Source organism: Sminthopsis crassicaudata, chromosome 1, assembly GCF_048593235.1.
Source record: "Sminthopsis crassicaudata isolate SCR6 chromosome 1, ASM4859323v1, whole genome shotgun sequence".
In the NCBI taxonomy this organism is placed as follows: domain Eukaryota; kingdom Metazoa; phylum Chordata; class Mammalia; order Dasyuromorphia; family Dasyuridae; genus Sminthopsis; species Sminthopsis crassicaudata.
The window spans coordinates 471,941,589-471,965,179 of record NC_133617.1 but is presented as its reverse complement, the minus strand read 5'-3'; the positions used below and the strand labels follow the sequence as shown (position 1 = coordinate 471,965,179).

Here is a 23,591-nt window from a genome sequence, read left to right as displayed (position 1 = left end):
TCATGTGGAGGTATATTAAAAAATATATGTATAACTCAAAAAAAAGTAGGTGCTTTTACATGTTACTGGGAATTCATTTATTTAACTATTTGATTTTAAAGGGTGATTAAAAATAAAGAAATGTGGCTTTTCTTGGGTAGTAAGTAGGAAGGGTAGAAAACATTGGTGGTGAATATAGCAAGAATAAGTCAGGTAGTTAGGGGAAGGCATCTTGGAAGGGGAATTTGGCATGAGAAATAACAATTGATCAGATAGTAGAATGAATTGAGAGGGTTAGGTAATAAGACATAACTCTGGATAAGGGACATATAGAAAAACAAATTTGGAGCTGGACATTATAAAAAGAAAAGTGAAATTTTAAGAAAAACGAACAAAATTTTTGACACAGGCTGTCTTTGAGGGTCTGGGTGTTACCTTTAAACTGATGGTGTAATGTTTGACTCAGTTTTTTTGGATTGATACCCAGCTTTTTATTGAACACTTAATAATCTTAAGTGGAAATAAAAAGTTGGCAGAATTCCAGGGTGATTTTGTTGCTACTTTTTTAAAATCAATGTGCAAATTTTTAAACAATTAGCAAACAAGTTTAGGGTGATATGTACATTGCTCTTTTGGTTTATTAATTTTAATTTTGTCCTTATATTTGAATACCTATAGCTTAAAACTAAAATTTATTTTTAATTCTTTCTCCTGACTCCAGGTTTCCAAACCTGAGTGAGATTTGGTAATACCATTTACTAAAATAGATCACTTAAAAGGAAACTTATAGGTAGATAACATTATAAGCTAAGTTTTAGCCATTAATCAAAATAAATTAGAAGTAGCATTGAAATCATACAAGTAATATTCCTGCTCCAGATGCTTAGATGCAGAGCCCATCTATTTGCAAAGACAAAAGTTTTTTTACTCACAAGACTAAAATATATATAATAAAAACATTAGTTTTTATTCCTTTTATAAAATTACCTTTCTTAGTTTCTTTTGAATGTAGTAACACTTTCAAGATTGTTCTTTCAATAAGGACTTGCTAAACATCTATTCAAAAGTAATGTACTAATCCTAAAATGTGAGATAATCTAATATTACCTATCTAATAAATGGCAATTTTTTTCCCCCTGAAATTTTTTTTTTTTAAAGTTTTAGGCTATCTTAAGTAGTAGAAACTAATTTCCATTTTTCTTTGTTTATATATGATGTTACCTGGTAAGAATCCATAATAAAAAGGTAATTTGCACTCTTCAAATCAACTAAATTTTTCTTTCTTTTTCTTCTTAGAGCTGTAGGTAAAACTTGCCTACTGATCAGTTATACGACCAATGCCTTTCCTGGAGAATACATCCCTACTGTGTAAGTATCCTCACTTAAAACTTGTGAGTAATATTGAGAATTTTATTCTGATCCATATCCAGTTCTGTTTTGTGTGTTTTTAAGAAAGTTGTTATGTATGCCTTAAACTATTCTAATTCTCTCATTGACTAACTGATTTTATAATAGACTTGCTTCTGAAAATTTCCTCATAGTAAAGAAAGTGATGTAATTTCCGTTTCTTTTCTTAGTCATTTCCTTTCCTTTTAGAGAAGAGGTCTAAAGCGCTGCTTATGTTATTGTTTTGTATTTTAATGCATCAGTATTCAGCAGATAACCTTTGATCAGCAGTACAATCTGATGGATGGTATATAAGGAAAAGAAAACTGAGTTGGAATAGGAGGATCTGGGTTCAAATCTCCTTTCTTTTGCTTAATACCAGTCTGGTAAAAATCTCCCTGTTGTACACCAGAGTACTTGTAGAACTCAAGAGGTATAAGTTGATGCTATACCCCCCCCTCCATGGGAGCAAAGAAGTGGTGGTTCAGAGGTAGGGTATTAGTGCCTAGTATATGTGTTAAATTTTGACTCCAGGTAAATTCAAATGTGGCCTTCTTAGGCAAAAAAATATAAAAGAATAGTTTGTAGGACTTTGGCTCTCTAAGACCCCAGGAAAACTCTTTAACTACTGCTTTGAACCTTCCTGCCCAAGCTTTTATCTCTTTTTATCTCTGTGGACTGTTTTTTATTGCCCTGGGATCTTAGTTATACCACCTTACCTCCTTGGGTGTTCTGTAGAAGTTCTTTGTAAAAAGTAGATAAGCCCTTAAGAAGTAATGCTTTAGACTTTAAGTCAAGATGACTTTGTTTAAAAAAAAAAAAAAAAAAAGCTCAAAGCCTTATTCAAAGCACATTTGGTATAAAGAAATCCAGTACTAGAATTTGGTTAATTTGTTTCTGTTTAAAAGAAGCCTTGAATTTTTCTGTAAGGTTACAATGTATATTTCATACTTGATTCTTTTTCCTGTTTGACATTACACCATTAACATTACATTTCATTTCTTCTCTCTGTAGCAGTTTTTAAAAGTTTGAGCTTTGTAATTTATGTACACTTAAAAAATGCAAAATAAATTCATATTAGCATAAATAATTATTAGAAATAATTGTTGTAGCTGTACATAAAGAGAGTCCTGAAATATTAAATATGAACTGCTTTTCTAATTGATTATCCAGATTTTCCTTTACCTGCATAACAGCTTCCTTTCATTAGTATAGATAGTCAAGATTTTGTTATATATTTTCTGTTCAGTAGCTTTTCATTGAATAATCACCATAGTTTTCAGTTTAGTGAAACTGATTACTAACAAGAATTCCATAACTAGTTGAGAAATCTTTTAAAAACAATGAAAACCAAACAGAAGTACAGTATGAAAATAATGTATTTTTGTAGTTCCATTTTTGTTTCTTAGGAAAAAGTATCTCAAAATAGTTGAACTATGCTTGAAGACTGTTTATTAATGGCAAAATCCTTCTTTCCTTGACATCTTTGGATTGCATTAATGGATTTTTTCTTTTGTTCTTTCCATGTTTTGTGCATGGAAGTCTCTTACATTGTCAGATCCATTCTCTCATGTTATTTAGTTTTCATATCAACAAACTCATTTTGTTTTTATTCAACAGCTTTGACAACTATTCTGCCAATGTAATGGTAGATGGAAAACCTGTGAATTTGGGTTTATGGGATACAGCAGGCCAAGAAGATTATGACCGATTACGTCCCTTATCCTATCCGCAAACAGTAAGAATTATCTATATATGTATATGTTTTATAAGTATTAATTATTTGATAGCAAATGAAGTTACCAAAAGTTTGCTCATTGCTTATGAATTGGTTATACTGTGTTAAGCAAAAGTCATGGCTTCACAGACATGGGTAATAACTTGGTTTATTATGAGAGAAAGACATGGGAGGGAAAAGGAAGCAATTGGGGAAGGGAAGTTGGAGCAGGAAGGCTTTGGGGATTATGACGAGAGGATGTTCTGCTTATCTGAAAGGGGTCCTAACTTCACACTTTTGCTTCAAGGACATTGCAAGTTTAATAATTCAGTTCCAAAAGATCACTTGTGTTAGTTGAGGGGGGGAGGGGAGGTATGGGGACCGGGACTTTTTCCCTGGAAAATAGGGCAGCTCAAGTTCCTTCAGAACTGTTATTACTTCTAAAATTCTTCCTGAGAATTTTAGCAATAAGAGTATTATGAATTCAGTGATACTTAATATATGGGTCTTTGGTTCTACTTTAGAGGTTGCTGGTTTAGGCAAGGATTAGTTGATTGCATTTAGATTGTATCATTACTGAATTTTGACTGTAAAATAAAAAGTATATTTTATTTAAATCTCTTTGGTTAATTTTTTTTCCTAAAAAAATTAGGGAAGGTATTAGCAATACAGTTGAACTTTTTGTTATACATATTTCTTTCTTTAGAGTCAAGCAGGTAAACACAAACCTCAAAATTTTGCATTGTATTGCCAACTCATTCTTTTATCTTGTTCCTATCATTGAAAAATTGTGTGGGATAAATAGCTTTGCTGCCTCTGTTTATTTAAATTCACAATTGCTTTTTTAGTTCAAAGAAGGAAAATATTTTACGATAGCAGAAGCTATTGTTACTAAGAATTATGATGCAATTTTCTTAATAATGCATGTCCTTAAATAACTAACCTTTTTTGTTGAGAAAAACTTTAAAACATCAACATTTTGTAAAGATCATTTATTCTTAGATTTAATGACTGTGTAAGAGTTAACTTTGGAATTTAATATTGGTTAAAATATAAATAAGTGAGCCAATATCTCATTGTTATAAAGTAATTTTAAAATTTGAGTTATTTTACTGTTGCTTCAAGTACTATGAAACTATAGAAAGTAATTTTCTTTCCTGTGATTTCTCTGAACTTTATTTCTCCTCCAATTTTAAAGAAAAAAATGCTTTTTAAATTCACTGTATTTAAAACAATCTTGAAAGATCATAGATTTAAGTTAGTTTTTACTATATTTTTATCTTCTACCAATATTTTAATCTTCTACCAATCAAATATTTGAGTTGCCTGAAAGTTGTATGGCCATTATGTGAATTTCACTGGGAAAGATAAAGAAATCTGGTATCCAAGCCTGATAGAGTTTTTAGTCTAGTAGTTCATTAAAAAAAACAAATAAACAAATGGCAGAAGTAACTTAATGATATTAGGAGATATGAGTGGTGTCGGGCAGAAAAGACTGTAGGAGTTTAGATGTTGTCTTAAGATGATTATTAAAAGCTTTAATAACAGAAGGAGATTTATGTTGGGCATTGAATCAGTATAGGTTTTTTCTCAACTGACACAAGTCCCTAACTCCTATTACTTATGTGGGTGTTTTTTGAGAATTGTAAGCCACCCCCACCCCCACCCCCCCAAAAAAAAGTTTGCCATCCTGGGAGCAGTCATGTAAAAGCATTTCTGATTTCATAGAAGGACCTTTTCACTGACATAACCTTGATACATCTCCCCTGGTTGATGCATTGAAAAAGAATTTTAATTGTAGAACTGGCTAATTTCCTCAGAATCTTTTATAAAGTGCTATGCTTATGGGAACTACCTCTATTTCATAGACTTCATTTTATTAAATAATTATGTAAATATTTGTTGCTATCTCTTGAAAGTTGAAAAAAGAGGTTGGAAAAGTTTTAAACTCTTGTAAAAAATGGGAAGGAAAGTATGTCTGTAAGTGTCCTTCAAATGAAAAGTTATGCTTGGGGATAATATTAACTTTTAATTTCTCAATGCCAAAATTCTAGAAATTTCTCTAATGAACCAGATACCTTAGTCTTGGGTTCAGAAATCAACACAAGTATAGGATTGTAGAAGGTAAAACTAAAACATAGAGAACATCTAGTGAAGTTAGTATAAACGCCATATTAATGAGCTAGAAATATAATGTGAAATAAAGTACTACTTCCACTGTGGTTAACACAAGGCAGGATTTCTTAATAGTCACCTTTTCCAACCCTCAAAAAAGGGACATTGATGTTGGAAACTAGAGAGAAAAAAGACCCTTCCATTTCTTTTTGATGATAGCTGCTACCAAGTATTTTTTAGAGCTGTCAGAGTCACTGTTTTCCTGACTACAATTCCTGTGCCTTAGAATTTTTCACACCAGCCAAAAGAATCATTCGTTCCCATTTTTTGTCAAACCTGTTGCCACTGGTTAAAGGAACATATTATTTTATTTTTCATGTGCTGCGTTCTGTCCCTATGCAGGATTCTTCCTGGCTTTATAATCTATTGAGGGAATCTCAAATATTAATCATATATATATATATATATATATATATATATATATGCATGTAGCAGAGTGGGAGAAAAAACCCTTTAGTTTTGGAAGGAATGAAAAGGTTGTTACACTGATGTAGTCATGTGTTTCTTAAGGGTTTTGCAAAGCTGATAACCCTAAAAGGGGCATGTCACTTGGGAAAATGAGAAAAATGAATATATACTATGATTCAAACATGCTGGGTAGAATAAGATCCATTAGGACAGTTTCCTCACATAATCAAATGTTGCTTAGCAAAGCTCTCAATTCAGACACCAGCAAACATTCAGGTAAGCAATGTGTATAATAGAGGTTTCTCTCTCACAAGCTCACATATATAGACCCATGTAAATTTTAATCATTTCCTTACATACTTGTGTAAACTTTTATCATTTCCTCCCAGTCTCTTTATCCTAAATATAATGATTGATTAGAAAAATATGTAAAACAGGAATTAGGGGATATATTCCTAAGACTGAGTCCAGGTCTAAAATGACACCCTAGGGATCATTTAGGTAGGCTAGGGGTCCAGTGAACCACAGGATTGCCTAAGAATGATTTTTACCTTTTTAAATATAGTAAAACTATTTTAAAATATAAAATCAGCTTTAGCTATGCAAGCATTAGTGTGCTGATCCCTGCCCTAGATTCTTTTTAAATTAATTTTTCAAATATATGCAAATAGTTTTCAACACTTACTCTTGCAAAACCTTGTGTTCCAAAATTTTCTCCCTCTTAACCCTACTCCCTCCTCTAGACAGCAAGTAACCTAATATTGTTAAACATGTGTAATTCTTCTATACATATTTCCACATTTATCATCTTGCACTACACTCTTTTTTTTTAATTCTATGATTGCCCTATACTCTTTTTAAAAAATTCTTTTCAGTTCTTTGCCTGCCACCACAAAAAGACCTGCTCTGGATTCTTGATTTTTTTATTTCACTTCGTGACCACATTTCTTTTTCTGTTGTGAACTCATTATATACCTCTGTTCAGGTACCATTATTCATACTTTTGGATTGTTTGACTTCTCATGTCCTTTCTGAAAATCTTGTTCATATTTTAAACTATTTGATTTATTATTCCCTTGGAAATAATTGGAGAGATCAGATTCAGAATTAGAAAATCATTGAACTTATAATAAAGGATTTAGTATAGCATGGATTCATCCTGGTCCTCATTATGCCATAATTTTACTTATGGTGAAATCACCTCTGTTGTGCAGTATGGACCCTGATGTCTTTATAAAATGGGATTTTCAAAATATTTAGGGCTTTTGGGGTACTATAGATGATGTAGGCCCACAATGCACTCATATTCTGAACCAGGTTAAAATGTAATTTGGAAATATTTAACAAAATAAAAATGCAAGAAAATAAAGATGTTATTTTAAAACTAAGTCAATATGTAACATGCAGGAATCCTCAGAATTTAGTGGCCTCTTTCTATTTCTAGTGACCCTATTGCTTTAGTTGATATTGCTTTCAGGCACAAGCTACTATGATTTGATACAATATTATCAAAAAGGGAAAGAAGGAAAGTACAAAAAAGTATTGTCATGACATAACACTTGTGGAAGTGAGAAAAATTATTCTATGGCACAGGTACTGAATAGAATGAGGGCTCCTCCTCCCTCCCCCCCCCCTTTTTATTTTTTTCCCCTCTGGGACACTGTCTTAAGTTAACAGTGAAGAGGCAGCCTCTCAGTTTCCAGAAAAAACATATAGGTAATCAACATGTAGAGTAGATACTTGATGAATCAGGAGAAAATCTTGATTGCAATATCTTCTCCCTTCTAGACTATCTTTGCAATTATTCTAAATGTTCAGAAAATAATTATATAAAATTAGGAAAGGGAAGCTGATGCTAACCTGTTATTGTTTTTCAAATGTTTTATTTCTTTATTGTTTGTTTTTGTTTTTTTTTTCCTCTCTCCATATTCCATGTCTGACTCAGGACAAAGAGGAACTCTTATATTCTAGAAAGCAAACTAATATTTAAAAGAAGAGGTAAACCCATTGGTTTCGTCTGGAAAATTTTTTCTCTCCTAGTTCCAGACTTTGTAATTCAGATACAATAGAGGGATAAAATTCTATGGACATTCTCTGTGAACATTAACATTAATTATTTTGGCTACATAGCTTATCACACCTTTCTAATATGTTGTTGCTACTGAAATAATTAAATTTAGAAGAATTATGTTATCAGTAACTGGGATTACTTTTTTCTTGGTCCATGAATAATAACTTTTGTTGTACTTTACATATATTTCACTAGATTTTTAACACAATAAAAAGAGGTCATGAGTTTTATAAAGAAATGGAAGCTCTAAGAAATAAAAGTAAATTATATAAGGTTAGATCATAAGCCAAGACTTGACATTATAGTTAAGTCTGAATTTTTTATGAAACTAGATAATTTCCTAAGAAAGTATTATAATTATTGTAATTAGTAATATTTGAATTATGGTTGTTTCAAGAATTAGATAGATAGATATAAGAAGATATATACATATAAAAGATAGACATATGTATGTGTAAGATAGGAAAGGATAAAATATTCCTAATTGGGAAAAATAATTATTTTTAGAGAAAATTATTTTCTTTTTCTTTTTCTTTTCTTTTCTTTTTTATTAATAGTTTTTATTTACCAGATATTTGCATGGGCAATTTTACAACATTGACAATTGCCAAACCATTTGTTCCAATTTTTCCCCTTCCCCTCCCCCCCAGATGGCAGGTTGACCAATACATGTTAAATATGTCCAAGTATAAATTAAATACAATATATGTATACATGACCAAACAGTTGTTTTGCTGTGAAAGAAATCCAAAATGCAGGCAGACAAAATTAGAGGGATTGGAAATTCTATGTAGTGGTTCATAGTCATCTCCCAGGGTTCTTTCGCTGAGTGTTGCTGGTTCAGTTCACTACTGCTCTATTGGAACTGATTTGGTTCAGAGAGAAGATTATTTTCCAGAGTTTATAGTAAATAATAATCCATTGATAGAAAGCGCCATACCAGTAAGTCTGAAGAGCAGACTGAATGTTTGTGCATCTTCATTAAGTGACCAAAGTAGACAAAAGCTACCAAAGATAGCATGGATTAAAAATTTCAAAATAGGAATTAAAAAGTTTTTTTTTTTTTTTTAATGACCTTAATTTTTAAGGTCATTAATGGACCTTAATTTATTGGATATGTGTAAACAAATTTATAAGCTAAATGATTTTTGGTGTTTGAACAATAGGACTAGAAGTTTGAGGTCCTTTAGTTCAAGTATTGCATTTAGCCTGGGGGGGTACAAATTTGCTCTATTTTAGTCTTCTTTTTTTTGTAGTCAGGATTATATCTGAAAGAGCAAACGATTAGAAATCTTAATAACAGAAGTCCCCTGCAGTATGCTTTTTTATAATATATGTTCATTCATAATAGTATTTATCTCTCTTGTATATCTAAATTAAATCCAACCGACCTCCTTTATATTTCTATTTAAATTTCTTTATTTTCATAAAGTTTTCTGAGAAGAATCTGTTTTTCACATATTTGGTTGTCCCTAAAAAGCAGTGTCTCGATACTATAAATTTAGAACTATCAGGGATCCTTTTTTAATAGCTTTTTATTTTCAAATAAATACAAAAATAGTTTTTAACATTTAACCCTTGCAAAACCTTGTTCCAGATTTTTTTCCCTTTCCCCCCATACCCATCTCTTAGACCACAGGTAATCCAATATATAGCAGGGATCTTAAAAGCCAATCTGTTGGATCTATTCCAGTTGCCTTATTTTACTGAGAAGTTAAGTAAACTTGCCCAAAGTCACACAGCTAGTTAAATATCAGAAGAGGTCTTACAGGCTGAATTAGCAGTACTATATTATGTTTTTCTTTTTTTTTTTCCAAATTAATTCTAGTTCCTTTATCCTCTCACAGGTTTTTTAATCTGTAAATTCTGTATAGTCTTCCTTTTAGTCTGTTTAATAATTTTCGAAGAAGATTACTAAGTACAAGATTTAAAGAGAATACCTGAAATATGTGTAGAACTTAAAATGTTTATTTATTTTTATTTTTTTTGAAGTTTATTTTTAATACATATTGCCTTATGTCACGTTGGTAGAGAAAAATCAAAGCAAAAAATAAAAGCCATGGGGGAGAGGAAAGAAAAAGGGAAAAAAGAGGTGAACGTAGTATGTGTTGATTTACATTTAGTCGATACAGTTCTTTTTCTGGATGCAGATGGCATTTTCTGTCAAATCTATTGGAATTGCTTTGGAGCACTGGCTGAGAAGAACGAAGCCTTTCATAGTTAATCATCACACATTCTTGCTGTTATTGTGTACACTGTATTCTTGGTTCTGCTTGTTTCACTCAGCATAGTTTCATGTAAATCTTTCCAGGCCCTTCTAAAATTAGTTTGTTCGTTTTTTTTTTTTTTTTTTCAAAACATTATTCCATTACCTTCATATAATTCAATTTACTCAGCCATTCCCTAATTTATGGGCATCTATTCCTTTTCCAATTCTTTGTTACCACAAAAAGAACTGCTACAAACATTTTTGCAAGTTTCCCTCCTTTATCTCTTCCTTGGAGATAGACACAGTAATGGAATTGCTGGGATAAAGGGTATGCACAGTCTAATTGTGCTTTGGCCATAGTAGAACTTAATTTTTTTTTAATTGCTTTATTATTTTTTATTTCTTATCACTGTAGTTTTCTCATGCATCCTTCCCTCTTTAGGAGAGCCATTCCATGTATATTATAGTTATTGGTTTTGGGGGTGGGTTGGGTTGGAAAGCAGGAGTGGGGGGGTCAGCACAAATCAGGCGCATGTGCAATGTGTATACAGATTGTGGCCACTGCTGCTTATTTGTTTACTGCTGTATAATGAAATATTTCTTTTTTTTTTCCTCCCTTCCTCACTTTTATTTTGTGTATGTCTTTATTGTTGAAATGTGTTTCTTACTGGCACCAGATTATAGAGTGTCTGTCATTCTTTTTCATTTTATTGGATGGTTTAGTTCATTCATATATAAAGGTTTGAATTAGTTTTATCTTTTCTCCATCTATTTGTAAAATTTGGAGTTTTTAAAGTTTTATTTCATGTTCTTCAATTACTTTGTCATATTTCAAAGATTTTTCCCACCGGTTCTTCCCCTCATCTAATTCACTCTTCTTTTCCCTTTAGGGTTTTGTTCATTTCCCATTTTTATCTGGTTATTTCTTCTCCCTCTTTTTGCATTTGTCAGATTCCTACTTTTTCTCCTCCTCTTCAGCTCTTTCCCAAAAAAGCTTTTTTTTTTTTTTTTTTTTTTTTTTTCCCCCACTGTTCATTATCATCTCTTTCTGTTTGGACTTCATTGTGAGTCATGATCCTAATATGACTGCTTGCTTAATTGTGCCCAGGGGTTCCAACACTTTCTTCTCCCTCCCTCTCACCCCCCATTAGGCTTTTCGGGCACCAAACCTTTCCCAAGTATTATCTAATGTTAAGGTCTTCATCTCCTTTCACCTGTAGAAACATTCATCAGCAGAACTCTCTTACCTCTACAAAGGGTTTTTGCCTTTCCTTCCTTTTTCAGTTCTTCTTTCCTGTGGTCTTTTGCCATTTACCTGTAAGGCTTCTTTCTTTTCAAGACCAGAGGTGGTCATCCTCTCATAGCTAGCCTTTGATTTGACACCCCCCCCCCCCCATATCACTCACTCCTCTCTATTCCCCTATCCCCCTTCAAAGGCAGCATTCTATAAGTAGGATGGTGCCAGATTCTGTTTATAATGCCTTGTCTCTTCATTGTCATCTCTATCAGCTTTCCTTTCTTTTTCCCCTGAGGCTGGGGTTAAGTGACTTGCCCAGGGTCACACAGCTAGGAAGTGTTAAGTGTCTGAGACCAAATTTGAACTCAGGTCCTCCTGAATTCAAGGCTGGTGCTCTATCCACTGCACCACCTAGCTGCCCCTTGAATTGAATTTTTTAATGTAATCACTGTGTGAATTGGAATTTGCAGCTTTGGATTTTTTCCCCCCCGGAGTTCTATAAGTTCTTTCCATTGGAATTTCATTTTCTATGTTCAGAAATTCTGTATAAATTCCTTTTATTGTTTTCTTCATTATTGTGTTAAGGTTTTTTGTTTTGTCATGGGGGAGCCCATGATCCTTAGGTTGTCTCTCCTTATCCTGTCTTTGTGATCTGTGTTTTGCTTATAAATATTTGTATATTTTCTTCTAATGTTCTTGTTTTTTTTGCTTTTTCTCTTCTAGGTTATCTTAGTTTTGTGTATTTCTTTGAAGTTTACCATTGTAGGTTTACACTTTTCTTTTTTGCTCATGATTTTTGCTGTGCAGGATGCAAATTCTCATTTCCCTTTTAAACCACTCAAGAACAGCATGTTGTGATTTCATGTTCTCAGATCCCACAGGATCCTCTTGTTACTTAGTGTTGGATTATTGTCATTCATTTTGCACTGTTATTAGTTGCCTGAATTAATTTACTCTAGTCCTGGAGGCCATATTTCCTTCTGTTTTTTTGTTTTGTTTTGTTTTGTTTGGTGTGTTTTTTGTTTTTTTTTTTTTTCCTGTTGATACTGTTATTAAGTTATCTATGTTCCAGATCTTGGAGATTGCTTCTTTAAGAAATGTTTAATGGTTTCGGTTGTTTAATCCTCTTTAGATGCACCTTCCATTTTCCTTATTGCTTACTTGTGACTCCCTCTTCCCTGACTGTAGGTTCCTTAAAGGTTAGTTCTCTATCTCTTTTCTTCTCCAGTGACCCTAGCTGAATTCTGCTTTTTCCTCAGGTTTGGGGCAGTGCTGTACATTCCCCACATGCAGTGTCGCATCCTGATGACTTTTTCCACTGGCCTAGCACTGATAGTTCAGAGCTGACTTTACTTGGGACCAGCAGTTCAGATCTACAAGATTGTTGAAAGCTTTACAGCCTTAGTGCTTCTGGACTGCAATTCCTGACACATCTTAATCCTGAAGAGATGTGGCTCAGGGTTAAATATAAATACCTCCGCTTATTTGGCTTATTAAATTATATATAACTTCTTGTCTTCAGACTTGAATAGACTTCCATAGCCAGTGTTTCCATAGCATTGAAAAAGAGGGAGGTGACAGGGATTAGGGATTCAGGTTTTGATGTCTTATTTCTTTGAGTCTTCTAGTATTTAGTGAGGTCTGTCTAGTGTAAGAGGAATGTTAAGGGAACTCAGGATCACTGAGCATCAATTTCTGGGTTTGTGGTTGTCTGGTTTTTTTGTTTGTGTTTTTTTGTTTGTGTTTTTCAACCTTTTTTTTGGATTCTAGGTATCATAGACCCTGAAAATAGCTGATGTTGCTTTAATTTAATGGTGCATAATTCCTACATTGGGGAAGTTTGAAAGGTCATGGGGATTGGAGAAGGTATCCACTCTTCCATCTTGTTGCTCCAATTTTAATCTTTTTAAAGCTCAGGTCTCTTATTTTATTTCATCAATAAGTAATATGATTCCCACTTGACTACTGGGAAAAGCAATTAAGTGGCTTGTCATGAGTGACACCTCAAACAGAAGCCCAGGTCTTCTGAGTTCATTATGTGTTTAACTAGACCATGTTTAATGAATCATAGATTTAAAGCTGGAAAGGACTTTGAGGTTCCCTTTTTCTAGTCTGGTGAAATCCCAATCTTAGAATACTGTTTTTAATGCATAAAATGATGTGCCTGTGATAACAAAAGAAACCAATCAATTACCTAGAAATAGTTGTCAACATATTAAAAACTGGTTCATGCACCCTATATCTGAACTGATCAAACCCATCATTTCTGATGAGGAAAAATGACTTGCCTAATGTCACATAGGTAGTAACTTGGAGAATCGAGATCTGAACCTAAGTTCTCTGACTTCAGGTAAAGATTGCTCCTTTGTTACCTGTTTTGTTCATTTGTTTTGTTTTGCTACTTGTATAAATACCTAACATTTTCATGGTGCTCTTAACTTTTCAGGATGCTTTATGTTATTTGTCTCATCACAATATTTTTTAAAATAGTGTTCCCAGTCAAAACAGGTTTAGGAAGTTTTATCTCATACCCAGGAAATGTGGCAGTAGTATTGGAGGTGCTATGGAAAGATAAGACCTGATGGAGCCATGAAATTGAATTTCCAGTTCCAGAAAACAATTTAGATTTAAACCAAGAAAATAACAAGCAGTAGAGGGAGAGTGTAAGGGAAGCAAAGAATATTTAAATTCCAAGATAAATCTGGAATCTGGTTGTAAAAACAAAAAAACCCCAGGAATATCTAGTCCTGGAAAGAATAGCCAGGGCAGCTCCATACAGGTCAGAATAAGAACTCAATGAATGCCAGAAGCTAGGGAGAAAAGGACAGGCAAATGGATGGGAGGAAGGAAGTCTTGCCACTTATGAACAGGAAATTCCATAAGATCAAGTGGAAGGTATATATGGGAAGATAGGAAATGAAGTGGGGGAGGAATGGTCATGATTAAAGCAGATGGATATAAAAGAGGGCAGTTGAGAATTGTAGAAATGGGAAGTCTCTATCACTTGGAAATTATCACATGGATGGGGGGGCACCAATTGATTGGGAATGAAAGTTTATTAGTCCTTGAGAAAATGGTAATCATCACAGAATCATCAGTGCATGAGGGTAGCCCTACTGACAAAAGATAAATAGGATGCTCTCATCTCACCTTAATAAGCTGCCAGTGAATGAGAACATAAGACTATCTTTTACCTAAACCATATTATTCCCAGTACAGTGTTCTGTTCATGATAGAGATATGGCATAATGTAAAGAACACTGCTTTTAGATTTTAGAAGAAATAATGATCTAAAGTTCCTTCATTTGGGATGGGTTGCCTCAGGGTGGAAAAAGCCTTAGGGCAAAAGGACTGTGATGGGAAGGACAATTGTAACTGCAGATGCTCTTGCACTGGGAGAGAGATTAGCTTTTGCCTAAAGAGAAAGGCCATAGCTTCTACTAAGGCTAAGGAAGGCAAAGCACATCTGGAGGCACAGGGGAAGTGAGACAGGGGTGGGCCTGAAAAGATTTTAGAGGTGAGGGAGCAGTAAGAGAATAGGAACAGGAATCCTGTGTGTAGCTCAGCTGGCTGAAGGAACAAGGTGTGTTCTTAAATCAGTGTGAAGCAATTACCTAGATGGCCAATCCCAAGCAAAGAGCCTATGGGCACCCCCTCCCGAGCCCTTTTGTGTGAGTCATTTAACCTGTCTGGCCTTCAGTTTTCTTCTATAAAATGGGGGGGGGGTTTGCTCTAGATGACTCCTAAAAGTTTCTTCCTAATTCTAAGTCCTGTAATCTTGAATGGTGTAAAGGAATAGTGGCATTGCAGGGGCTAAATTCGATTAGGTCAGATTAAGTTCTTGACCTGGAATCTACAACCTGGTTTTTTATATTGATAACTATTACAGAGTTAATTCATGCATTCAGAATATTATTTTGAGGAGTCCTTAGGCCTTATCAGATTACCAAAGTGGTCTATGATATAAAAATGTGTCATGGGCTAGATGTGCACACAGTCAGATGACTTCATATAACTTCCACTATTCTTTTCTTTGTTGAATTTTCTGCTTGATTTTTCTCTAGTTCTCAATTTAACTTGTATGTATATTCATATTAAATCTGCTGAATGCAGGACTGTGAGAAATATAAAGGTTAATTTAGATAAGACATTTGGTGTCTATCTGCCCAAATAGGGTTTACAATTTTAACAACATAAGGAAAGAGACTTCCTTTAAAACTTTTTTTTTTTCCTTATCCTATTTGTATAGCATTTATCATAGTGGTCCTCTTTTTGAAAGAGTCATTATTTTAAGATTGAGATGTAAGGTTTTGGTTTTATATGTAAAGAATCACCTCAAGAGGATCCTTTTTTGTAAGTAGTCTTCTATTCAGGAGAATCGTTGTTACTCTTGATTTACTTCCTATTTTTTAGAAAAGCTTGATTGAAGCCATAAAACATGATTTATGACCTTCCAGAATAGTCCCAGTTGCCTAGAGGGATCGAGGTAGGTCAGTGGATAGTACTCAGGAAAACCTAAGTTTACATGTGGCCTTGGACACTTAGAAGCTGTGAACTTGGACAACTGTGTTTACCCCTCCATTTTCTCAATTATAACATGGGGACATATTCCTGCACATGAGAATATTTGTGAAAAGTGCTTACTTAGCACAGTACCTGATATATATGCTTAAGTGCTTGTTCCTTTATTACCTTACTAGTTTATTGATGGGCACTTAATAGTTTTGTTTTAAAAACTTTATAAAGACACAAACCACATTCATGTATAAAATAAAATAAATTTAATGTGGCTGATCCAGGACAACTTAAATTAGCTTTAATTAATTCTAAGGCAATTAAATTAGCCCCCAAACATTAAAAATAAATGCAAAATAAAATTAAAAATGCAAAGATGAAGGGAAATGTACAGTTAGCTTTTTAAAAGAATATTTGTATCACAGAAGAGTGAGTACAATTAATAAGCAATAAGAAAATTGTCTTCTTTTGTCTGTCTCCCTTTTTAAGGGATTCCACAAATGAATCAATTCTGTAAGAATTCTTGAATAGAAGGAAGGAAAGAGAGCAGGTTAGCCAGAATTTCAGACGTCAGCAATACTATTTCTTCAAACTTGGTACTATTTCTGCTGGAACAAGAGAATTTGGTCCCAGAGAAATAATTTGAATCATTGGGAATATGTCTTAGGATAATGGTCTGTTTAGATTTAAGGAAGAGAGCTCAGAATGATAGGGACTTCCCTGGTTATATTTCTGCTAAAATAAAGGATGTAGAGCAGACATGTGTAAGTCTGTGATAAAGAGTTGTTTGTTAAATGGTGTTTTTAACAGCTTATCATACTTAGGAGTACAAAGAGAACTTCATGATGCAACAACAGACAATACTTTTTGACATAAAATTTGGTAATATTCCTTAGCCTTTCACCTACTAGTTGGATGGACTGTTTATTTTGTATATTTTTCCCCTTCTCTTTGGAGGTGACCATCTGATTATTTATAGCTAGGAAATAATTTGGCAAATAAAGTTGAATTTATCCTGTGAAAAATGATTCATTTTCATCCCCCATTAAATTCAAAACATATTAACTTCAGTATGTAAGAGTCAAGGAGTATGGTTGAAAAAGGTAAATAAAACCCATATTAAGAGAATGAATGTCTGAAAAGACTTTACCTGTCAGAGTATTTTGGCACAGAATTTTGACATAAATCTTTTTTGACTTTAGAAAGTTTTTTTTAAAAAAAATAAGGCCAAATAAAGTAGTGGCTGTCAGTCACCCAAGAGAGGTGCACCTGATCTGTCTAGTCTACCAAGCAGAAGCCTGGATACTTCTTTATGTATATCACTCTATGGCTGTGCTCAGACCCTGACTGGGAGAGATACTTCTCCCTCCTTCATAATATTTCCTTTCCCTTGTTTATTAATCTTTTCAATGTGACTACCTACTTTTTAAAAAAAGCTCTTGTTACATATAGGCAGCTAGTAGTGCTGGTTGGATTGGGTGCTGGTTCGATAGCCAAGAAAACCTGAGTTCAAATGTGGCTTCGAGACACTTACTAGCTGTGTGACCCTGGGAAAGTAATTTGTTTCATTTTCCTCAACTTTAAAATGGGCACAGTAACCTTGCAGGTATTAGCAAGGACTTAGCTTGGTGGTCTTCACATTGATGCTATATCTCCTTATATCACTGAGAGACAGTGTGGTATAATCAATATGACCTAACTTTGACTCCTTCTGATATAAATGGGCTGTGTAAATCCTTCACTATTCACTTGAATTATCATTACCTTAGACATTTCTTTCAAACTGAATTACAGAAGAGTTGCTAACTCACGTGGTAAGATTGTTACATTCTAATGTGGAATCACAATTTTAGGTTTCAAACCCCACCCCATCCTGCCCTTTAAATTGGGAGATTTAGATAAAGTTCCTCAAATTGATATTGTCTTCTGTTTGCTTTAGATAAATATCTATTTAAAATTTTTAGAACCATAAAATGTTAGCACTTGAAAAGGGAGCTTACAGATCATTGACCACTTCATTTTACAGATGAAAGAAACTGAGGTCCAAAAATATTGAAGTGATTAGCCCAGGGTCACACAACTACTAGTGTCAGCCAGTCCAGACTCTAGTTTTCCTCGCACAAGACCCAGTGCTCTTGTATGGGAGAGTTGAGGTCAGGAGAGAAAAGTTCTAAGAAGTAACAACAGGTAAGAAATTTCCTTTAGTTTATTACTAAACTTAAACCAAGTTCTCATGCTATTACTAGGTTGGAGGCACGTATGGTAAGGATATAACCTCCAGGGTGAAAGACGAACCAATCGCTGTATGTAAAACTTTCAATTTTTAGTTTCAAGCTTTATCTATTCCCTTATTTCACTTAGTAGGATAGCTTCCTGAGCTTCAAGCCCCTTGAGTGTTTTATATTTAATTCATTCAAGGGTTATTACTGCTTCTTGAAATGAAAAACAAACAAGGTTACAGCTTTCCTTGAAGGATAATGATTTCCCAAATAATCATAATTAAAGCACTTACTGCTTTTAATTCCTTTATAATGAAAGAAATTTGAAGAACTATTGAATAATCTGTATCTTCCATCCATTGAGGATATGTGGGGGAAGTACAGAGAATGGCAAGTAATTTAAACAAGCTGTGAAACTTTGAGATTACCATAGATTTTGAGAATGAAAAGCTTGGAGCATAGCTCATATTAACATTCTTGCTTTACTCCCTCTTCTCTTTTGGTGTCCTGGTTATGGTGACATATTGGTCTGTTTATGAATGACAATGGGTGATGACTGCTTTTAAGCCATGCAGGTGTGGTAAACTAACCTAACTGCTTTGAAATGATGCACAATCCACTTGAGTGCTGAAACACTGCTTGGATTCTTCCTTGAGAGCTTGTGCATGCCCTGGATTTTTTTTTTTTTTTTTTTTTTTTTTTTTTTTTTTTTTTTTTTTTTTAATGACTTAGAAAAAACTAGTATGGGATTTTCCTTTTCTTTTCAGGTGCAAGATTTCACTTGGATGGTTTTGAGAACTGGCTTTAGTCAGTTAAACTTTAATGGCATATTATGGACAAAGTAGTACAATGCCCTTCCTATTTTTTATTTAATGCCTACATTTTAGAAATGTTACCATTAAACTAGTCCCTGCATACTTTATATAAGTAACTACAAATTTTCCAGTCAATGGGCTTTGAATTAAAATTTTGTGACACAATAAAATGAAAGAAAATGCTTTTTCAGATTTATAATTCCTTCTACTTTCCCCCTTTGCCACTTCTATATAAGATTCTTGATATTACACTTTGATTGGCACAGAACAACTTTTAATTGGGGGCAAAATGCAGAAACTAAATTTACCTACTAGCATGTGTACATTGGAGCTTAATATATAGTATTAGCTGTTAGCTATATGACACCTTTAAAGTGGATCAGGATAGACACATTTTCTCATACTTTGTAAGTTTGCTACTTTGTAAGTTGTATAAAGTAGAACAATAATGCTTCCTATGGTATTCTTTTTTTCTCTTGTCCTTCATATTCTTAGCTTGTTTGCCCTTTAAAAATGATGGATAACTTTAATTTGAAAGGACCTTGGTTATAACAGAATTAAATGTCTAGTCATGTCTTCCAGGGTATGAATATGACACACAAAAAGTACACTAAGGAAAAGATCCTTTCTTTGGGATGTGTATCTGGTCAACTTGGCTTCTACTAAGTTTTGTTCCATCTTTTTTTCCCCCTTTTAGGTTAAAGAGCAGTTTCATAAGGTGTACAGCATTCTAGTTTACAAAACTCTATCATAAAATGGTGCACGCTGCAAAGCACTTCTACTTATTGTTAGTTTGGTAGAAAACTGCCAAAGTTCTTCCTATAAAGGACTTCGCCCCCGCCCCCTAAACTCCTTTTTTTTGTTTTTGTTTAATAGGATGTATTCTTAATTTGCTTTTCCCTTGTGAGTCCTGCATCATTTGAAAATGTCCGTGCAAAGGTAAGGGATTTATTATTAATTTGATTTATTATTTTAGTATTTAAATAGCTTTAGGGATTCTTAATAACTAGAAATAGTTTTGAATAAATATTACAAGTTATCAAAATTTTTTTGTTGCCCTTTATAATAATATATAATATATTTATTTATAATATAAGGGGAATGTTGTGTTTTATCTTGATACTATGACTAATCTTACAGATTTTAAAAGTAGTATCAAATGGTGACTACCACCTGCTTCAATTAAATTCCCATTGAAAGGAATTAGTGTCCTTCTTCCACATTGAAGAAATGTAGATTCCTTCTTTAGAGACTGGAATACCTTTGTTACTGTGTTTATAAAGACATTAACTTTAACTGTGAAATTACTCAGGAACCAGTCCTTCCTGAAATATTGCAGTTGAAGCTTACCTCCTCAGATTAGATTCAGTTATAAATTTTCATCACCCTATGATTTTACTGCTAATCATAGGTCCACTACAAGCTTCATAGAATGCTTTATTTCACTAAATTTTTAGGAAAAACTAAATCCAATAGAGTTTAGTGATCCTGAAAGTGGGGGCAGGGGGAGTACTTTTAAAAAGTACCTTAAGAAAAATATGTGATTTAAAAGGAAAAGAAGATCTTCCTTGTTGTATACATAGTATCACTAGGTAGTTGAGGCAGAGTGTTGGAGAAGTGGTACAGTTAGCCTTTGGAAACCTAGCTTTACCAGGCTTCAATGCTAGTTTAATATCAAGACAACAGAAATTAAACTTCATATTATATAATTTTAATTTCTTTCTTTTGTTTAGTGGTATCCTGAAGTACGACACCACTGTCCTAACACTCCCATAATTTTAGTGGGCACCAAACTTGACCTTAGAGATGATAAAGACACGATTGAGAAACTAAAGGAGAAGAAGTTGACTCCAATTACCTACCCACAGGGCCTAGCTATGGCAAAGGAGATTGGTATGAAATCTAAATCATTTACATTTTCTGGCTACTTTGTGATATTGTAGTAATAGAGGTTAGAGAATATGTGAATTTGAATGTAGCCAAATCATGGTAGAACTTGAGAAGTAGAGATCAGATGGTAAATATGCCATCATAATGTCCTCCTCTTCATGTTAACTTCTTGTGTTTCTTTACAGGTGCTGTAAAGTATTTGGAATGTTCAGCTCTTACACAGCGAGGCCTCAAGACAGTGTTTGATGAAGCTATTAGAGCGGTTCTTTGCCCACCCCCTGTCAAGAAGAGGAAGAGAAAATGTCTGCTGTTGTAAATGTCACAGCCCTGCCCTATTCCCCTTTGAACCTTTGTAAGCTTTGCTTAACCAGTGGAGCATTCACTCAATGCCAAGTTTTTGTTATAAATTAGTTTCTTTCCATAAAACCTTCTGAACCAATCAATAATTTCATGGTTTTGTTTAAAAGGTTTAGAGAATGATTTTTTTTTTCACATTCTATTACAACTAAATTCTTAAAAAAAAAAAAAAAAAAAGACAAACCTACTTAAAGCCTTATTTTTCAAAAGCCCTGTTCTTGCTCAGATTAAGTGTTGCCAAAATATCCACTGAACTAAGTTGCATTGTTGTGCTATGAACACTAAGCACTAAACTGTTTTTTAAAGACCTTTGTCTTTAAGACTGTTTAATTTCTGATAGTAGGAAATGCAAAAACACTTTCTAATTAATTTTTCAGATATGTAAAACAGTACAGTATACTTAGTAAAAATGTTTAATGCATTGAATAATTTATCAACCCATGTTCATTATATAACATTGTACTGTATATCAGAATGGAATGTGTATAACAAAATTATAATCTTTGGATTGATCTTTTGCTTTCACAGTAAAAAGATTCTTAAAGAATCAAGCTCTTGCTGTGATTTCAAACAGAACTCCCGTGTGCGTTTTTGTTATTGGAGTGTTCTCTTTAAGAGCAATGTTTTGGGTTGGATTATTTGAAATAATTTGGTTTCATCAAGGAATAAAGACAGTATTTTGACATATTCTGAAACCTAGGATTAATTTACACTACGTTGTATACTGAAGAGTAGAAAACTGAATAAATTTGTCACGGGTAAAATGTTTTAAAAAGCAGAACAGTTAACATCTGTCAAATGCAGTAGATAAGAAAGGTTGTTGTTCTAGGTAAGTGTTTTGTTTCTAAGCTTTTCTTTTTTCTTTTCCCTCTTCCCAAGTAGGGCATTCATTTAATTAACTCTGAACTGGTCATTCCCACAGTTGTGAAACTTAGTTTAAAAAAAATTTTTTTTTTTTAAAAAAAAGGCTTTTTTTTCCATCACACCCTTTCTTATTGAGCAATATTACTCTACTTGTATTTTTAAATCTTCCTGATTATGTATTAGAACTTTGCATTTTTGTAGTTTAGAAAAAGCGCATTCTTTTTCATGTTACCTTTGTTCAAATTATGTGCTTTCTTTAGTCTCCTAGTAACTAGGTGTAAAAATCATGTGATGCAGCTTTTAAAAATCTTTTTTTTTTTTTTTTAATATACTTTAGCTATTAAAATATGATGAACCTTCTTAAACATCACTGTATTGCCAGGTTACCCAACACTGTAACACTATTAATGTTGATCCTGTTCTTGACCTCACCTATAGGTACACATGCTTTCTATTGCTTTTCCTAGTAACATGACCTCTGGGGCTGTGAGGTTCTGTCAGCTTAGTGCTAATGCTAACAATGTTCTGTACATCTTAAACACTGGCAAGAATATACAATATTGAACTACAACCTTTCAACCACTAGAACAAAATTTTGAAGATGCAAAAGTTGCAAAATTGTGGAGTGTTTTTACATTGATCTTTTGCTAATGCAGTTAGCAGTATGTTTGCATGTATGACTTAATAAATCCTTGAATCACGTTACTGGTAATGTTTGCATTTTTGAGAATTTTGTGAATGGTCTCTAATAAATGTTCTTATTTGCCATTCTTTTTGATAAACTGTAAAGTTTTCTGTTGCTATCAATGTGAAATAGTTACAAAGGTTTCATATACATTATTTAAAGAAACACTTCTCAAGGGTTTGTTTTCTCAGAAATGAGCTATCATCTAATTCATATTTTTCTTAGTCTGGTTCTTTGCCTTGTCTTATTTCTTCGTGGCCTGGTGTAGTTTTTTAAATATTAGTTCACATGGTGAAACTTGTAGGCCAGGTAATTAATAGCAGTAAGGGAAAAGAGGTTTGAGAAGTTGGTTTGGGGGAAAAAATGTGTGCACATTGCATGTACACACAACTCGTCTTAGAATCCTTACCACAGAAAATACTTATTTACTTGGATTTGAAGCAACAAAGGATCTCTAAACCCTCATTTTACAGACAAGGAAACAGAAGCCTAAATTAAGGTCAGTAAGTGTTGCTTATGTGTAATTGTTAATATAGTCATTTGTAACTGTTGTATTCATACCCTACCAGACATGTGGATTGTTCTCATCAATCATCCACTAACTCCTGATCTGGACATTGCTGGAAAAATTCAAGGAACAGCATCAGTGTGGCCCACTACAGTGCTCTGCTCTTTACTGTATCATTTTAATATCCCAGTGATCTGCCACTCTCCTCTCCAATAGAATATTTTGCAAAGTACAAAGAAATGAACCTACTGATGTATGAAAATGCGTACTTCATCCTGCAGTATGTTGTGTATCAGAAGGAGGCAGATTTCTTTGTCAGTGCTCTTGCCATGATTAGCATTGCATTAGCATTTGTGAAATCTTGAGGATGACTTGCTTTCCTGGTTCTATATACTTCATAGAGATCAGTCCAGTCTTTAAGTTTCTCAGATTTCTTTACATTCAGTTTCATTCATGCATCAATTTCCATTACATTCAAATAGAATCATTTGTTCAACCATTGCCCAGAGAGCATCTACCTTTCCTTCTCGCTGTTTACAATAAAGCACTATTTTAA

The 23,591-nt window shown here is 33.5% G+C and overlaps 1 protein-coding gene across 2 annotated transcripts in view; it reads left to right on the top strand.

Moving 5' to 3' along the window:
• RAC1 (Rac family small GTPase 1) overlaps window positions 1-22,547 on the top strand; it is a 38,387-nt gene extending 15,840 nt beyond the window's left edge. The window contains exons 2-7 of one of the 2 annotated variants that reach the window (XM_074281045.1): window positions 1,276-1,347; window positions 2,986-3,103; window positions 17,944-18,000; window positions 19,608-19,670; window positions 20,465-20,624; window positions 20,807-22,547. In XM_074281045.1, coding sequence (XP_074137146.1) covers window positions 1,276-1,347; window positions 2,986-3,103; window positions 17,944-18,000; window positions 19,608-19,670; window positions 20,465-20,624; window positions 20,807-20,937 — 601 coding nt within the window. In that variant the 3' untranslated portion in view covers window positions 20,938-22,547. The remainder of the gene's footprint in view (window positions 1-1,275; window positions 1,348-2,985; window positions 3,104-17,943; window positions 18,001-19,607; window positions 19,671-20,464; window positions 20,625-20,806) is intronic. The other variant, XM_074281046.1, reaches the window with a different exon arrangement.
• Window positions 22,548-23,591: the final 1,044 nt, after the last annotated feature.